The 13,559-nt window shown below is 35.3% G+C and overlaps 1 protein-coding gene across 1 annotated transcript in view; it reads right to left on the bottom strand.

Moving 5' to 3' along the window:
* The window catches only part of LOC127849959 (deleted in malignant brain tumors 1 protein-like), a gene marked incomplete at its 3' end in the record, with an annotated part of 105,812 nt that overhangs the window by 34,594 nt on the left and 57,659 nt on the right, over positions 1–13,559 (bottom strand). Inside the window, 1 exon segment of the mRNA XM_052382699.1 lies at positions 13,119–13,263. Coding sequence (XP_052238659.1) covers positions 13,119–13,263 — 145 coding nt within the window.

Below are 13,559 nucleotides of genomic sequence, written 5' to 3'. Positions count from 1 at the left end.
TATAACACTGGTACATTTATAAATAAATAATTACAAATATTATAAGAAGAATAAGTGCATCAAACAAATGATTGAAAATGTGACTAAAACATCATTTAACTTAATATGAGCATATGTACATAACATGTTACCATAACAGTCCACCCCTGCATCTTCCGAGTGCGAGCAATCGTGCGAGCCCCACGACTGATGACTGCACTGGCTGATACTTGATTCATACCCGTTACATTCCAGTGTGTCCAACCATATCTGACCGGAGCCTTGGCCGAAATGCGCACCGCTGTAAGCCTGTCCGTAACTAGAGCAACAGGAAAGCAGCAACTAATCTTTAGGAACCATTTTATTTAAAACACGTTATAAAAGATAGTCAACTAATTAATAAAATACGTGTGTCGAAGTCTTTCTTATCCATAAATGAAAAAGCAAAAACTACAAAATATAAATACTAAACTAAAATGATTATCATCTTACGGAAATAAATGTCGAAATGGATAAACAAAATAAATAGAAACACCAATTTGTCAAATTAAATATGTTGTATCATGAATATACATATACATGTTTCCATATCTTAAATATATACATGACGGTACAAAATAATAAGAATAACATTTCAAGCATCTCTGAAACTGTGCATGAAACAATTTGAAGTATTGTTTGCTTACACAGATGCCTGGTAAAGACCGAGCATTCTGCAAATCACAATAACATCCAAGTGGTCAAAGTTGTCATCGCAAATCGTACCCCATTGACCGTTATAAAAGACTTCCACGCGACCGCTGTAATAGCTGCCGTTCACCAGTCGGACTTGCACTGTGATGATTGATGTTAACACGCATGCATTTATCTGATGCATATGACATTTAATGAAATCTATATGATAGGGGCCTTAATATATAATTTTTTGGACGCGCACATAGTAGGAAAAGATAGATAAGATTAGATAAGAACCGACGGTGTAATTGCAACCAACATATAAGGTATTACTTCATGACATTACTCTTCATTACAATTCCTTTACCCCAAGAAGACATTTCATTGACAATTAAGAACAAATGTACACATCGGTATTTGTTCTATATACATGTTTTCTCGTTTTAAAGAAAATCATTTACTATACAACACAATGGTAGGGTGACATTCAGGGCTTTTAGAAACAGGGACCTGGACACCATGTTGCAACAAGCCCTGTCATATACCAAAATGATCGGGATACCTTGAAGTTTATCAGAACACCGGCATAAATTTGCATAAATAGAGGCGAGCTGAAAATCCAAGATGGCGGTCAAGATGGCTGCCATTTCTTTTAATATTGGGTAATGATAAGAAGATAAGTAATATTTTTTCACGTTCATTTGATACAATTAAATTGCTTGTGAATTTTGGTTCTGTCTTGAATACTCGTGAAAATAATGCATGAAGGTTGTCACTGAAGGTCAGGACCAAGGTCATATGTAAGGTCAAAGGTAAACAAATAATGAAAAATACCGTTCAATCCATGTATCGTTCTGTTTGTTTTTAATTAAGTTGATAATACTTAACCAGATTAAATTTTAAGTGAACTTAAATAACTTCCCTCTGATACCATGACTACATTTTGCAGTCATTTTGCTATTGAAACCGGTAAAATAACTCCCAATATGGCCGCCAGGCATACACAAAAATTTGAAAAATACAACAAAAACATGATTACCTGATAAGAGTTGACAAATATTTTATTCTGATTGATAGTAGGGTAAATATACACTTTTACGCACCAAAAATTGCATCAATAGGTATTTTAAGTGATCCTGGTAGGGTAGAAGGTCCTTTAAAACATATCAAAAGTTTACCACAATCGGACCACCGGAAATTTATTATTTTCAAAATGGCCGCCAATATGACCACAAAGACCTATTAATGATCACAACTATGTAACTATCCAATCAAATTTGATGAATTTGGTGTCTATACTTAAGTTTCAAGGGGCAATAAACACAAACTGATCATCAGGAATTTGTTTAAGTTTAATATAGTACACACAAATCCAACATGACGTCAAAAATTGCCGCCAAGATGGCCGCAAAAAACTATTTATGATCATAACTATACAACTATCCACTCAAATTTGATGAATTTGGTATCTATACCCAGGTTTCAGGGTGCAAAAAAACACTTTTATATCATCAGACAAAGTGTAAGTTAATTATGTTACACAGAAAACAATCACGGCGACCAAAATGGACGCCAAGATGGCCGCCAAATCCTATAAATGATCATTACTATGTTACTGTCCACTAAAATTTGACGATTTTGGTGTCTATACATAGGTGTCAGGGGGCAAAGAACACATTAAGATCACCAGACATTGTTTAAGTTTATTTTATAACACAAATCCAACACAGCGTCCAAAATGGCCGTTAAAACCTATTTATGATCATAAAATATAAATATGTAACTATCCACTCAAATTTGTTGAATTTGATGTTTATACCCAGGTTTCAGGGAGCAAAGAATACATTTTACATCATAAGACAAAATGTTAGCTAATTATGTAACACAGAAATCCAACACGGCGTCAAAAATGGCCATCAACACAATACGAAGGACCACACGTCCATAACTTGTTACTCAAACGTTATGGTTGTTTTGTAAAACGCCATAGTTTAGGAGACAATGAACACTTTAATCCATTGAGGTTATCACTAAGCAGTTGAATAATCATAACATCCAATTTACGACATTTGGAAGAGAGAATGAACTAGCATATGACTTCATGATAGGATCAGGTTTTACTAACTTATGTAGACTTCATTTTTTATCGTTGCTGAAAATCATTGAAGATTAATTACAGCCTGATTAAACATGAGTTCTTTCAAAAGGTTAATATTATAAACTGTGTGTTCCTTTGACTATTTATTTACATCAGAGCGTAAATAGATGGTCTTATTGTCCCTTTCGGAGTAATGCAGGATCAAGATAAGCAAATCTGTATCCACGCCCATCCACGTTGTGGTGCTACGACGGGATCGATATAATGTAGCTATAACATGTTTAACGTCTGCATCCCCTGTAGACAGAACAACATAGCATCCCATTTTAGTCAGAGTTGTGCTGATCAGATCAATCAAATACCGGCCTTGTTTCTGTCACGAGACAAAAAATCTTCATTTTTTACATGAGCATTCTGTTTCTTTGCTTTAACAATATGATTAACCTTTGTTTCATCGTCTCAGGTGCGTATTATCTTTGTTATAATGACCGTCTTCGTAGCCATCAAACTCCAATGTCGCTTGCCCGTAATACCTTTCTCTGAATCTACATAAGACCCGGCTATTGTGGTATATGAGTCTCCCTTCTCCATGGTCAACGATGCAGCAAAGTGCCACCATCATGCATCTGTTTCATGAATACAGTTCATCAAAGCCTCACATAATGTTTTTAAAGCATACTCTTATATTACCTGCGCGATCTGAGGCTTATCTGCTGTGCAGAATATGTTCCTGGCTTCAAAGAAGGCAGCAGGATGGGAGCTCAGTTCATAAAACAAAATGACTGCAAGGGAAGGATCTCCAAATTTTGACACCACCAGGATACGCTGGAACAGAAAAACAGAAGAGCCGGACAAAAAGCACGATCAGAAGCGATTTTAACAGCCAAGCTATTCACAAGAGCTTTGGATCTGTATTTTCTCGTTAATTTATAAGACAAGACCGACTTTTCTATGATATCTCTTATGATCATTTTCCCAACCGCCTCAATTGCATGAATTTTACATCTGACTCAGCCGCTATCTCATTAACCATGTTTCTCAGCGTAGGGTCAATCTGTGTCTGCATTTTCTCTAGATCAGAAGAATCCCCTTTGATGCACGCCTCAGTTGAGTCTTTGTGTTGTGGACTTGTAGTATAGGTCAGGTCTGTGAAATCCTGCATCGCACTGTTGTGCTCGGATGTTGCAGATAGGGTCCCAGAGATTTGCATTGCCTCAGCCATTCCACTACCGCGAGTTAGACCACGTGTGCTCTATAAAAACATCATCAATGTTTACTCAATGACAAGATCACGTCCTAGCCCAGCCAAGCACTGATGGCTTCTACGAACAACATGAAAACCAATACCGAATTTTCGATTAACGTCCCGGTGCGTTTCCTCTAGGTTGCTTATTTGCTGCAGATACATAAAGTTATAAGCAGATTGCAGGGTATGTACTCAGCTGCAGCAAAGATGGATATCAAATCGGGCACTGCCTGCTAATGCATCAGCCAACATCCAGTAGGATATGCTGTAATCAACACCATTGAATTGTTAATCATAAGCTGATAATTCAGCCATACTATGCTTGTCTTTGAGGTCTGTGCAAGTTTATGTGTCTTCTAGCACTATCGAGTTTGATTAAAATCGCATAATATGTATCATCTGCTTTAGTCGTTTTGTTCCTAAAAAGGGAACAGTACAAATCATTGGCATGGTCCAGCAGTATCTGAATGTCTGGATCTTCCTGGGTCATTTTGGCTGTAAGCTGCCTGTGTATGCACTTTTCAACAAGAAGATGGTCCCGTGACTCAAGACAGCATTTCGTGTCACAATGTGCACAATTGCATTTTCTCCATAGACAGCCTCAAGTATGTGTTTGAGACTGTTTTCTTCCATGAGGGATCCTTTGCCCCCCCCCCCCCAATTCTGAACAACCTTTTAAGCTACTGTGTGTCAAACGTTCCCATGGTGTGAACGTTGTGGCAAGGTTGCAAACTAAGGCTTATGTTGACAGAATGCACGCTTTGTCCCCATTGTACCTATTAATCATAGGCAAGAACTTGACCTGCAACAGCCAAGGGTACTGACTTTTCTAATGCAAGATACGCATCATTTCCTGCCAATTCAGTGTTGCCTGAAGCTGAAAAATATCGATCGTCTTGTCAAAATCCAGAAATCGCGGCAGGTCCAAACTATGGCGTTTCACATAACAAGTAATAGACGTGTGGTCCTTCGTATTGTGTTGTTGGACGCTATGTGAGATTGATGTATAACATTATACACTTAAATTATGTCTGACAATCTTAATGTGTTCTTTGCCCCTCGAAACCTCGGTATAAACACCAAAATCATCAAATGTGAGTGGATAGTTACATTGTTATGATCATTAATGGGTTTTGGTGGCCATCTTGGCGGCCATTTTGGACGCCATGTTGGATTTGTGTGTTTTATAATAATCTTTAACAATGTCTGATGATCTTAATTTGTTCTTTGCCCCTTGAAACCTATGTTTAGCCACACAAAATAATCAAATTTGAGTGGATATTTACATAGTTATAATCATTAATAGGTTTTGGCGGTCATCTTTGCGGCCATCTTGTCGGCCATCTTTGCAGCCATCTTAGACACGATGTTGGATTTGTGTGAACTATTGTATACTTTAACATGTGTGATGATCTTTATGTGTTATTTGCCCCTTAAAACCTAGGTATAGACTCCAAATGCACAATATTTGAGTGGATAGATACATACATGTAGTTATGATAATTAATAGGTTTTGGTGGCCATCTTGGCGGCAATTCTGGACGCCATGTCGGATTTGTGTGTAATATAATAAACTTAAACAATGTCTGATAATCTTAACGTGTTTTTTGCCCCTTAAAACCTATGTATAGCAACCAAAATAATCAAATTTGAGTGGATATTTGTATAGTTATGCTCATAAAAAGGTTTTGGTGGCCATCTTGGCGTTCATCTTGTCGGCCATCTTGGCGGCCATTTTAGAAGCGATGTTGGACTTGTGTGAACTATTGTAAACTTAAACATGTGTGATGATCTTTATGTGTTATTTGCCCCATAAAACCTAGGTATAGACATTAAATTTATAATATTTGAGTGGATAGTTACATTGTAATGATCATTAATAGGTTATGGTTGCCATCTTGGCGGCCATTGTTGACGCCATGTTGGATTTGTGTGTGATATAATAAACTTAAACAATGTCTGATGATCTTAATGTGTTCTTTGTCCCTGAAAACCTATGTGTAGCCATGAAAATAATCAAATTTGAGTGGATATTTACATAGTTATGTTAATTAATAGGTTTTGGCGGCCACTTTTCAATGTAATAATCACATCGCCGTCATTTTAAAAGACATAATTTTCGTTTCCATGGGAACAAAATTGTTGATCTGTTTGCATAAACATTAAGAACAGTCAATGCCCGTCAGTTTGACACAAAATTACCTTGAATACCTTGTATATATTTTGCCAAAAAGTGAAAATATGTGGTAAGATCGATAATTTTTCTGTATTTTTTACCTTTGACCTTTGATGACATTGAACTTGACCTTCGAAGATGACCTGAATGCATTACATTTTGAGTACTTCTAATACAAACAATTTCCATCAGTAGATTAATTTGTATCATTTTTATATCAAGACGTAACCCTATGTTTTGATTACTATTCAGTACAAACAGAAATGGCGGCCATCATGGCGGCCATTTTGGATATCTTAGCTCGCCACCATTTATGTCAATTTATGCCGGTTGCTTAGTAAACATCAGGCTATCGCGGTCATTTTGGTATATAAATCAGCGTGATGCAATATGGTGTCCACGTTACCCCTTGAAATACTGGCCTTCTGAGCTGAAAGTCACCCTACCAAAATGTCAGTGCGTTATTTATTATTATCTCGTACGAATTGCAACTCGATCATAAATATCAACAGGGTGCAGGATCAAGTGCCTTTGTTGAGTTGAATGAAACGCTAATGGATGTGAACATACCGATAAGAGGTGCTTTTTTTCAAATAACTTTTTAAAACATTATTTTAAGAATTTCAACTAGTGCATTAAAGAAAGCTTTTGTGCTGCTTATGGTGATGTGAAATACATCAGAATAACTTTAATCAGCCTGTTCCTTGCCAAAGATTCGATGTGTACAGCATTTATGTTCACTTTTTTGCTACTCGAAACGTGAAATGTCGGCACCGATTTCAGACGTTTTTGAGGATTTATTCTTAAATCTTAAGATATTGACACAAACTGAAAAAAAGTATATTTTATGCACTACAGATTGTGCAAATATAAAATTCAATAACTTGAGATATTTGCAAGACTAAATTTAAGTGTTTACATTCTGTCCAGCCCGCGTGTTAACTCATGTAAACCCCGCTGATCCTGCACCCTGATTAAGATTCCATGGCATATATATCGTGCAAAACGTATGAGTTTAAACAAGCGTATTCAATATATTTGAAGACATTACAAGAAACAATAGTCTTGAAAAACTACATCAACACATTTGTTTATTCATGTTAATGTAAGTGTGAACCATGCAAAGTACATAAGAACATTTAAACTTATACTACCATTTGTGTCAGTCGTAATGCTGTGCCGGTAAGAAGTTGTTTCTATTCGGTTATATTGGTTTGTATATTGATTGCCAGTATAATCTACAAGAAAATAACACTATTACATATGTGGTATTCTGTTAACCGATCAAGTATATAAAACACGTGTGATATTTTGCTGTACATTGAACTTGCCTATACACAAACGGAAGATTAACAATAATTTAGACATAGACATAAACAAGCAAAAATTGAGTAACAGTGAAGATAAATTGTAGTTAATCATGCATTAGAGTATGTTAGTACCTCTACTATGGGTATTATGCAGTAAGAAATTGCAAAATGGTTCATCTGGTTTGAAATTAATAAATAGTTACAAATATGACGTAATATACATTGATATAGAAAAACGTTTTTTACTGGATATTTTTCAAATAGTGATTTGAGTGTCAGTTTAAATCACTTAACGAATTTAACAGAACTTAATAATCTTAATAGTCTAATTGTCTTAATTGTCCGGATTGTCAACAAGTCTAATACCATTTCCTGTTTTAAAACAGAAATACCATCTTATAAAATGGTCAGTATATGACCAGCCGAAATACATCCCCAAGAACGATCACCATTTATTCACAGGTGGCTATGCTATTAATAAGGTAAAACATCATTTTGAATGAAAAAATAATCCAGTTATAAAATATGTACATATGTATATACAGTCGAAACGCGATGGCTCAACTCTTCGAGACCGGCAACAAAAGTTCGAACCATCCGGAATTCGAACCATCCGATATCTAATAAACTATTGTATACGAACAAGTCTGCAGTACATTTTCACGTCCAGTTGAAGAGTACACATATTTCTTTAACTCCATACTTCTGCATACTACTTTCTGCTTTTGATTTAATAAAAACCAAATATACAGATTATTTTTATTTACCAATATTTTAAAAGAGAAACAAATACAATCAAACAAATACATATAGTAAATTCTATCGGCACGTTTTGACGAAGCACATTTTCTGGAACACAGGACACTAAGGAACAAAACCTGAATCAGGAGTATACACATCAGCATTATACACACGTCATTTACATATAAGACAATACTACATTTATTGATTTATGTTTATTTTTAAGAATAACATCATGTCAGTCAGTATTGCGTCCCTCAGCTGTCGTCGAGAAACGAAACATGTTATTACATCCTGTTAAGATTGAACATGCTGTGAGTTTTCGCACTCCTCGAGATAATTTCTGATTACAAATGTACATTAATACATAATCTCATCGTATACTCAAATCAATTAACGATTAAGAAGATGACATTTTGCAACTGGTGTTCTATCAATTATTTAGTGCCTTTAATCAACCGGTCCTAATCGATTAACAGTTTATGTGACCCGAAGCCAGAGGGGGTAATCACGTGATAGTCAAGATGGCGACGTCCATGCCGAGACTGTTATTGTTCGCCGTTTTATACCCTTTATTACTTCTGTTTATTTTTTAAATGACGCTAACTTTCCAGCCAAAACAGAAAAAGGTGATAAGCGTTTATTTCGTATGTAAATTTGCTTTATATATCGACTTTTCTCCCCGCAAATTTTCTAAGTGGAGCCCTAATTAGGTCATCCCGGTAAGACATTTCGCACCGAGTAAAGTCGAGATATAGAGCGAATATTACTATGAAATAAAAGCCAGTAACTTTCTTCCTAATATGGCTGGAAAGTGAGCGGAATAAGAAAAAATAACACAAGTATAAAAGGGTATAAAAGGACGAAAAATACCTGCCTCGTCATGGACGTCGCCATCTTGTTTGTCACGTGATTACCCCCTCCGGAAGCGAGTTCGAGCCATCCGGACAAAAAAACGTGTGAACATTGTCACATGGACTGTGAAAACAGTTCGAGTCATCCGATAATTCGAGCTTTGCGAACTTGAGCCATCCGACACAATTTTATATGAATATATAGCAATAAAAAATCGGAGATTTGATGCGAGTTGGAGCCAACCGGAAACTTGAGCCAAGCGAGTTGGAGCAATCGGGTTTCAACTATATAAGTGGCCTAGCATCGGTCATTTGTACTAGTAATTGGATGGAATTATTTATAAGTCACCGAATATAACCAAGTGAAAATATTTTATTTTTGCAATTAAACTTCATACTCATTCTTTTGCCGGCAATAAGAGGTATGGGTGAATATGTCTTTGACACGACACAATGCCTTTTGCAAAAAATATCCCCCACCACATTAAATAAACGTTACACTACGGCCTCAAACTCTATTAAAAAATCAAATAAACTAATCTTATTACAGGTTTAAAACAATCTCTTTAAGCGATAATTGAAGTATCAAATCTGAACAAGTCATGGTGATATCATCAACCGCTTTCATTATTTACAAAACATATATTCCTATTATAACTAAAAAATAAATGAAATATAAAATAAACAAACTTGTATCGTGTTGAAAAACAATTCATCAATATAATGAAGTGAAACTCAAGCTGCTGGAGCAGTATTGCATTCTCATCATATACAATTAGTTGGTCCTTTATTTAAGGCACGTGACCAATTGCCAAACAGCACAAAACAGCACAATACAAAACAACATAACACATATAAGAATAAAGCTGGGGTCACCGCCTTGGAACGGTCAATGCAAAGCAATGCGGGTTTTTACCGGTTTAAGAGCGCTCAACCTCACACTTTGCCCAGCAGTATTTAGGATACATATAAGTGTAAATAAAATTTAACCTCATTGCATTGTAACTCTAATTAAACAACAATAAAAGGAAATTAAAACGCATTCAATTTAATTACCATAAATTATTCAACGTCAGGAAAGATACCAGAGCAACAGAATTACAACGTTTTGGGGAACGATGAAATGAAACTAATAACAAGTGTCAACTACATTCCTTCTTTTTAGAAAAAGATATAAGAATATAGCATCATTAAGTTAATATTTCAGATCACGAATGTATGTTTGTAATAATACACGCACGCACGTTCACACGCCAACATAATTAAAACAATAACATATTTACCTCGACAACTCAAACCAACATCTGAGTAATTTTCACATGTGGTGTTTGTCCAAGGCCTTCCCGAATCACACTGTGCCAGGCTCCACTCGTCTCCTTGGCAACGGAGGTCCTCCACCAGAACATTTGTATGCGCCAAACCACCATGGGCGTTAATAGCATTGTAGTACGTAAGGTAGCTGTTGAAAATCATGAAGCTATATTTTGTATAATTTTCTTGATATACATGCACTGAACAATTGCAAAATCATGATATTTGTCGACCTGAAATTTTCAAAACAAACACGGGTTGTAATAAGAAAAGTGTTATCCCACCTGAAATTCGTGGAACTCTAAAGTGACGAGCATTTATGAAAAAAGGGTGAAAACGAAATAAAAGATGTGTTTTTATTTCTGTAAGTAAAATCTGAGTAGTTTTGTTGTGTACCTGTCACCTTGGTAGAGCCCTAATATTCTGCAAACGGTTCTTGCATCGTTATAGTCGAAGCCACGCATACACACAGTACCCCATTGCTTATTGTAGAAGACCTCCAGTCTACCATGGTCGTAGCCGCCATTCGCAAGTCGGATATCACTATCTAAAATGTCCTTATCCATCAATTTGTATTATAAATATTTGATTTGAGGTATACATTTTACAACACCATCTTGAAATGTGAAATATATCTGAAACACGTTATACTAAATGATGTGTCGTGCGAGTCTTATTGATCAGGATATTTTGGATATCATGACAAAACAATAATTTTTATTGAAACAATTTTTTTCCCGGTGAATATATTATAAATATCAAGAACCTGTTTCAATATAAGTTTTCATAGATCACACACAAAGACCGTTTGAACATCAGGAAGACTACTACAAAAATGCCCATCTATTCATAAATAGTATTTCGTATATTCTTAATGTTTTATCATTCCAGCATACGCAGGGCAAGTAAGTTTTAGGCCCATCTTTTAAATGTATTGTGTGATATTTGAATAAATGTGAATGCATAATACATTTAACATGTGTACGGACGACAATACCATGGAGCATTTTCTTGCATCTAATAAATGAAAAGGAATTTTCATAAAATCTAAAATCATGATCCTTTGTTTCAAATTATTTATGTCTTTCTACGTGTGTGTTTTTATGCCTTCGCTCAAACTCGAGCACGTTCGTCACACAATAATATACGAACCTTCAGCATACAATAATACATGTTAGATCACCCCTAATATGATATTAAATATATTTAAGTATGTTTACCAGTCGCCTGTCCATTGTTAGATTGTGGCATGTGCTGAGTGGATGTGGAAGCGTAATCTGCAGAATAAATATTGATAATAAAGGTTTTATTTTAAATGAAAATATGCTTCGATGTTATTGGAACGTTTGCAATGCTGACAAAAGAATATCGGTCATGTTTGTATAATGGCTTGTTAAGGAAAAAAATTAAATAAATCCAAAAAAATTCAATACAAAATATTTGAATAAAATGGTGTTTTAGTTTGCTATTTCTTGTTAACAGTGATTAAACAGCAACACGCTGATTTATAAGTGTTTACTGCTAATTGCATATACAAAAGATGACGCAGCGAATAAAAGTTTGTTTGACAATATTAAGAAAAAAATCGACAGGAGTCTTGACAGGACACGTACTCCCAACGGGAAAATATATTGTTCAATTGTGCATCATTCAAAACATAACTGAGAGTAACATTGCTTTTGTGGATTATTTGACCTTACATCCACAATCGACGCTGATGTCCTCGCTGTGATCACACGTGTTTGAGAGCCACGTCTTGGAAGGGCATTCGTCCAAGTGAGACTCGTAGCCTTGACAAACAAGGTGTTCTATCATCACGTTGCCTTCCATGCCGGCGTTACCAGTGTAATATCTACCACCCCTAACAACTATATTTATCATTGATATAATGTAATGTGAAGTAAAGTAAACAAATCTACCAACTGTCAATATAGTTTGGTTTCCACCGCAATATCTGCAATGCACACAAGGTAGTTTATTTTACGATTCAATATCTACCATTCCTAAAAGCAAGCGTAGTAATTATTGTAATATATATATCATTCCTAAACAAACAGTTAGATTTACATCGTTGTAAAATGGTCTTTTGTTGTAATGCCTGTCATTCACATTAGGGTTTACGAGTGATGCGAAAACGATGTTACATGCTTTGTATTTGTTACTCCTTAACTTTTCCGTTGCGTAGAAATACACCTTAGTATTGTATATACTTTGCAGATAACAGGACGATATGGATATTAACATACTTTTAAATTTTAATTTAGTTCTGAAGTACTGACGTTATGTGTTAAAAAACTGTCGAAACATGTATGTGTCAATATATTGAGAGTCACCATTTGAAATGTTTTCATGGAATCAAATATTGATGTGAAGGACAAAGCAAAATAGAAATGTGAGACGCCAGCTGTAGTCAAGAGAGCATCAATAGACTCAAAATATTGGATATTTCATGAGAACATCCATTGATTTTCTATTTAGCCATATCTGTGTTAAAATAAAAGTAGTTACAAACGAAGCACGCGCAACAGCCTTTATAATAACGAAGTTATATTTCGACACCATCGCAGTTGAAGTTATCAAGATTCAATTATCATTGATAATATATTCAGACAATAACATATTTTGGTATTTGAATGTACTTTTGTCAAGATGTAACATTACAACGCAAACAACGTGAAACATTTGTGATAAAACGAAATTATGATAACTAAGTGTTACAGATCCATACCCTGAGTAGTACCCTAACGTCCTACAGATGACCTGCATGTCTCGGTAGTCAAAGTTTCTGGCACACACTGTGCCCCACTGGCCCTCATAATATAACTCCACTTTCCCAGAATAGTACCCGCCACCAACAAGACGAATCTGCGTAGCTAAATACAAAAAAAAAACAATCAGGAAATGTTGCATTCACACATACAATCTTAAAATTAGAGAGGCAAATACAATAATAAAAACATAATTATAAAACCCATTCAATCATTTTTAATTAACATACATGCCTGTTCGTTCATGTGATCGTGCGTTATGTTGAACAATAAATCATATCAGATAAATACTTCAGTGAATTAGAAAAATGAGATGCCTCGCCTTGTGTAAACATAATAGTATAACAAATGATGTAATGTTATGTCAACATAATATAATACCTTAAATTCACGCTGGCTTG

Source organism: Dreissena polymorpha, chromosome 11 (assembly GCF_020536995.1).
Source record: "Dreissena polymorpha isolate Duluth1 chromosome 11, UMN_Dpol_1.0, whole genome shotgun sequence".
NCBI lineage: Eukaryota > Metazoa > Mollusca > Bivalvia > Myida > Dreissenidae > Dreissena > Dreissena polymorpha.
This window is presented reverse-complemented; position numbering and strand designations above follow the sequence as displayed.